The sequence below is a fragment of the Durio zibethinus genome, chromosome 5, assembly GCF_047325235.1.
Source record: "Durio zibethinus cultivar Kanyao isolate XHJ-2024 chromosome 5, ASM4732523v1, whole genome shotgun sequence".
Classification (NCBI taxonomy): Eukaryota; Viridiplantae; Streptophyta; class Magnoliopsida; order Malvales; family Malvaceae; genus Durio; species Durio zibethinus.
The window spans coordinates 1061055-1066642 of NC_143166.1; the positions used below are offsets into that span (position 1 = coordinate 1061055).

General features: G+C 33.9%; 1 protein-coding gene across 1 annotated transcript; it reads right to left on the reverse strand.

The window, feature by feature from the left end:
• On the reverse strand, positions 1 to 1196 carry LOC111282831 (transcription factor PRE6-like). The gene is made up of 2 exons (XM_022871091.2): positions 527 to 1196; positions 1 to 262 (listed from the first exon to the last, which is right to left on the reverse strand). Exons 1-2 carry the CDS (start codon positions 650 to 652, stop codon positions 110 to 112), a joined length of 279 nt encoding a protein of 92 aa, XP_022726826.1. The 5' UTR covers positions 653 to 1196; the 3' UTR covers positions 1 to 109.
• Positions 1197 to 5588: the final 4392 nt, after the last annotated feature.

A 5588-nucleotide genomic window follows, 5' to 3' on the forward strand; every position in this document is an offset into this window, starting at 1 on the left:
GAGGATCATATAACATGGTTAACTACTAGTGATGAGATCACCAAATATATAGAAAGGTAATTAATACTTAATATAGTAAAACAAAGGTGAGAATGAGAAAGGCAGATTATTACATAAGTAAACTCCTGATAATGGCTGCTTGGGCGCTATCGGTGTCTGTCGAAGCTAATAGCTGGGATAAACGGTCGCTTAGGTCGTCCACCTCTCTGTGTAAGCTTCTGATGTAGTTGCAAGTCTCCTGTAAGACCTTGGAAGCTGATACCTGAAGAGAAATTAGAGGGAAATATTAATTAAAAAAACATTATCTGTTTAAGAATAATTGTGGGATTTTGTTGAATCCTTTGAATGTGATGGCTAAACACGATGCATTGTAAAAGGGAACAGATTGAGTCCCACACCTCAACTTGTTGCTAGATGTAGCACATGAAAATAAATGAGGCTGTGAATATGACTTATCTACAAAAGTGAACGAAAGCCACACAAAAGAAAGGAAGGAGAGAAATGTAAAAAGACCACTGTTTGGTACCTCATCGGAACGCCTTCCACGAAGCTCGGGTATAAGCTGTTGCAACTTGGAAATAAGATCGGTGATCTGATGATCAGTGATCCTGGAAACATCTGACTGCCTGGAACGTGATCTTCTGCTTGACATTGTGTTCGATCAAAAACTACTACTAGCTTGTATATTCTGTCAGGAAACAGAATGAAGGTTTAAGGAGAGAAAGAGAAAGGGAAAACAAAGTGAGGAAACTCGTAATTAGAGACAAATGGGATATGGTTTTGTCATAAAGCTAAGAAAAAAATTGAGGTATGGGAATAGAATAACAAGCTGAGAGCAAAGAGGAAATGTTAAAGAGACAAGTTATGGACAGAGAGATAAAGCAACCACATGAACAAATAGAAGAGCAAGAAAGCCAGAGAAGTGATGATGCTTTGGTAGTGAACAAGAGACAGACAATTGCATGGAAGAAAGCAGTCGGCTATGCCGCTTATTAAATAAGACTCTCCTCCTAAGCAGGTTTTGTTTTTGGTATTACTGTGCATGTTAAAAAAAAAAAGAAAAGAAAATAGGAATCTAGAAGGTGGAGAGATAAGCCATACTGTCCTTCCCTGAGTGACCCCAAACTGGGGTAACTAGGCAAGTGGGTTAAGGGCAAATGTGCTCGGTAATTACCCAACTACGCGGGCCTCCCTTCTGTCAGTTTAGCACACAAGCCCACGTTATCTTATTACTTCCTGTCATTTGAATTGTATACCTATAAATATCACGGTATCTTCAGTGTTCTCAACATTATTTCATACAAAAACAAAAACCCAACACCCCTCTGTCTTTCTCTTCAATTTTTTATTCAAGCCAAGAAAAGAAAGAGAGAGCTATATAGCTAGAGAATAGAATGAGTTTTCTGAGTCTCCCAAGTGCATAAGCCAATTGATGAGAGCTATAGGAGGCTACATTGTTGACCAGTGAGTCAGATTCTATCATCTTCCTTTCCCCATAATCTACTCCATAATTTTGGTCTCGACATGGCATGTGTCTTCTCGTAACCTCTGCTTTACGCACCCAACCTGATTCCTCGGGAACATTTTCTCGTGTTTCATATCAATTTTTATAAGCTATTATATTTGTAATTAAGATTGGTTTTTCTTTTTAAAGAAAAAAGAATCTTGGGGGTGTAGTTAAGCATAGGAGCAGTTAAAGTATGCCACATAGATTCTTGCTTCAAAGTATCCTAGTTTTTTGCTCATGTAAATCAAGAACTGACCTAACTTAGATTTAAAAGTAATAAGTATATAGTTTTGTTTAATGTGTTTCATGTCCAGACGTGATATATATATATATATATATATATATATATATATGTTGCATTACCTTTTCCGGCTAGATATTCCTGCATGCAGGTAGAAGTTAGATTTGTGGAAAGAGTCCCGGCACCTGCAGAGGTGGGAGCCAAGAGGGCAGGTGGAGGTCACCGCCTTCCAAAATTTTCTTTTACACTATTCTAGATTAGTAACTGAACCTACTAAAATTAATATGCATCCTCTCTTTCCCTATTCAATTTATTATTTGGCTCCCCTTTAGTTATTATCTAGCTTCGACTCTGAGCAACTGGTGATGAGCGATGAAACATGATCCTAGCGACAAGCAACTTAATTGGATCTAAATTCAAATAGTTTAATCAGTAACATACATAAGCTCAAGAGTGAACAAAAATAATAATCACTGTTTATACCCGAATTAAAACCTTTATAATTAAGATGATTAATGTTGATTGTCTTGATTTCTTCGATATAGAAAGAGTTTATATTTAATATACTATTAATAAATCAAATGATATTACTTCGTTAATGAACAAATATTAATCCTTAAAATAAATATACAAAAATTAATATTTTTTTAAAAAAATTATTTATTAATAAGGTGATATCACGTAATTCAATTTATTAATGAGATGACATCATTCAAGAGTGTATAAAATATAAATACATATGGAAATCAATATATAGTCAAAATTTTGTTGCTGTAGTGGTGAATGATTGGAGGGCTATATATATATCTAAAATTTTAGGAAATGATATTTCATTTCCCATGTGACCTCTAAAATTCATGCATGTCTAAAGTTCATGCATGTTACAACACATTGAAGGTCTCAGCTAGCTAGGAACACGACAAAATTCAGATTTGCAAACTGTTTCTGTAATTAAATATCAGAAAGATCACTGATGAAGCACTAGTTTGTTTATTCAATCACTGCCTCTTCCCTTTTTTAGCCGTAAGTGTTTTTTTATGTTCTTTCTGGTGGGGAGTGGTTGTAGTTCTCCACGTGCATCCATTGAAAAATCTTACAACTCTGAAAGTCTGAAGTACACATATTTTTGGGTCTTCAATTTACCATCTTTTCTGCATCACAATCGGCATACAACTAGGTAACCATCGAGGAATAACACCCCAGCTTCCGAAGCAATCTTGTTGCTACTGCTTGTTGTATTGGATATAATTAGTTGCCAAATTTGGTTTAAGTAGTGAAAGAGATTGATCCCCGGCCCCCAAACATTAATGTCCATTAGGTTAATGGTATAAACATAGTCACTATATAATGATTCTCCTAGGCATAGCTTCTCATATACCAAGGGCTACTACTTTTAAAACAAAGACATGGAATGTAATATTAGAATGTATAGCTCTAAATCCTTAAGGGGAGTAATAATTTTTGCAAGAAGGCGAAAAGAAAAACAATTCCAAATGTGTGTGAGTGAGTTTAAATTCTATATGGATGAGGTGTAAAACCCTTCATATAGACCATCCAATTATACCAATCAAAGCCCTTGCCCTCGATTTTCTTTCTAGCCTTCATCCTCCAATGGAATCATATACTTTCATGTCATCAAGAATATAACCCTAAAGTTGATTTAATTGAGCAAAACATGCATAAGCTCTATGTCTAGCAATTATCAAATTGCGATATACTTTTCTCCATTTCTTTGGAACCAAATATGGATTTTCTGCAAGTATGCCTGCGATTGTTTTTTCTTTAGCTGATAAAAGGATCAACGGGTCTACAAATGGTGAGTTGTTTGAAGATCCCATAGTTGTTTATCATATGATACTAGGGTAAGTTTTGTAAACTGAAGACGTTTGATTCTTTTCGTGGTGTGGAGTAGTGATATAGGTTTCATATCTCATCCAAATATATTGCTCTTGACATCAAGGAAACAGAGAAAGTCAATTACTGTATAAAACAATAAGTAATTTCACATCTTCAAAAAAACTCCAAGATAGTTATATTTATCACACATCACCTTCTTGACAATATCCTGGCAATCTCAAGTACTCATACCTTTTAAGTCAATAGAGTTATCCAATTCTTTTATGGGTATATTTAGAAAGGAATAATGATAACAGCGATAACAGGACAGAACAGAAGTGCTGTACTAGTTCTAAATGGGGTTGGCAAACCGACCAATATCTATTGGATTCTAACTAGATCCGAGGTCAATTTTTTTTTTTTAAATCGAATTATATGTCAAGTTGGATTTTTTTAAAAAAATATTATGATTGGATTTTATATAAATTTATCCCACCCAACCCAACTTGGTGTATATATTATTGAATTGAACTTAATTTGATGAGTTATATTACATATACTAAGCCATTGTGGCCCAAGATTCGATTACCATTTTGGGACCATGTTGATCATTAATTCTAGGCATCTTTATTGACTAATTACAAGTTCACATCAATATAACTTAGCATTGAATGATTATTATTTCTCCAATGCAGAGTTTTTTATATTTTTTTTCTTGACTATCATAAATATATTTTTTTTGGGTATTAATAAGTTGGGAGAACACTAAAAAATAATTATGCATAAATCAAAATTTTTATTTATATATATTAAACAAAACTAATTCCAGCCCAATGAAAAACTTAAAACAATACAACCCAAAAGAAAACCAATCCATACCCAACTCAATAAAATCTTGCAAAGCTCATATGTCAAATAAGGATTCAAAGCTTGCAAATAATAACTGCGCCCAAAAACCTAATTCATATTTAACAAAGTCTCAGCCATTCACACTCTTATCAAATTAGTAAAATTAGCTTTAAATTTCTCAAGTTGATTAAGAAAGTTGGCAAACAGATATGTTTATAATTAAAAAAAAAAAACTAATTAGCTTTTTTTTTTTTTAACAAAAGAGACTGTAGACTATCGGTTGCTCTATTCATGTAATATCGATCTTGAACTTTCTAACTAAATTTTGCGAGTTTACTATGGTACCACCACATGCGAACATAGGTATAATTCCAAACAAATAAAAAAGATTACACAGTTGATGCAGTAATCATCGAATCCTTTATTATTATTATTGTGGTTAAGATTCTAGCAAAAGAACAGCTAAGACAAACTTCCCATGACGACACATAGCTTCTCAAATAAGATCATTAGAAAGAAAGATTTCTTTCTAGACAACAAAGTGAAAGGTACGAATTGGAAAGCCAATTAAGCTTTGGTGGTGAATCCATTTATGACTGGCAAAGGGAGCATTTATTCCATTTCATTGCAATTGATCAGACCCTGAATGAAACCATGCATGCTTGCGTGCCCCAGTTCGATGTCAATCAAATCTGAAAGTGTTTGCCTTTTTGTTTTCTCCCTTTCCTTTCAGAACCTGATTCTCCAAAGGAATTTCTTGGTCCCTATACAAGAAAAATGTTTTAACTTTCATTCATGTTCATATAGTGGACCTGGACATGGCTAAAGTGCTAAAAATAATTACCGTAAGTACCCCTGGAAATGGTTTTAGCCTGATTGTTTCTGCACAATGGTTTCATTGTTTGGTTATCAACACATCTAAAGTCAAAATAAGTTTGAAATATTATTCAGGATGCCCTAAAAGAAAGTGAGGTGGGCACACTGATTTGGAAAAGTTGAATCTCCAAAAGAGTTGCTGATAAAAACACAATTTCACCCTAACCGACCTTAAAAATGTTAAACTTTTTAATATTGTAGCATGTTACAATTTGACCCCAATAGCCAACAGTAAATCATACAATGAACTTGATATTTCTACATGTTATCATCGAAGAA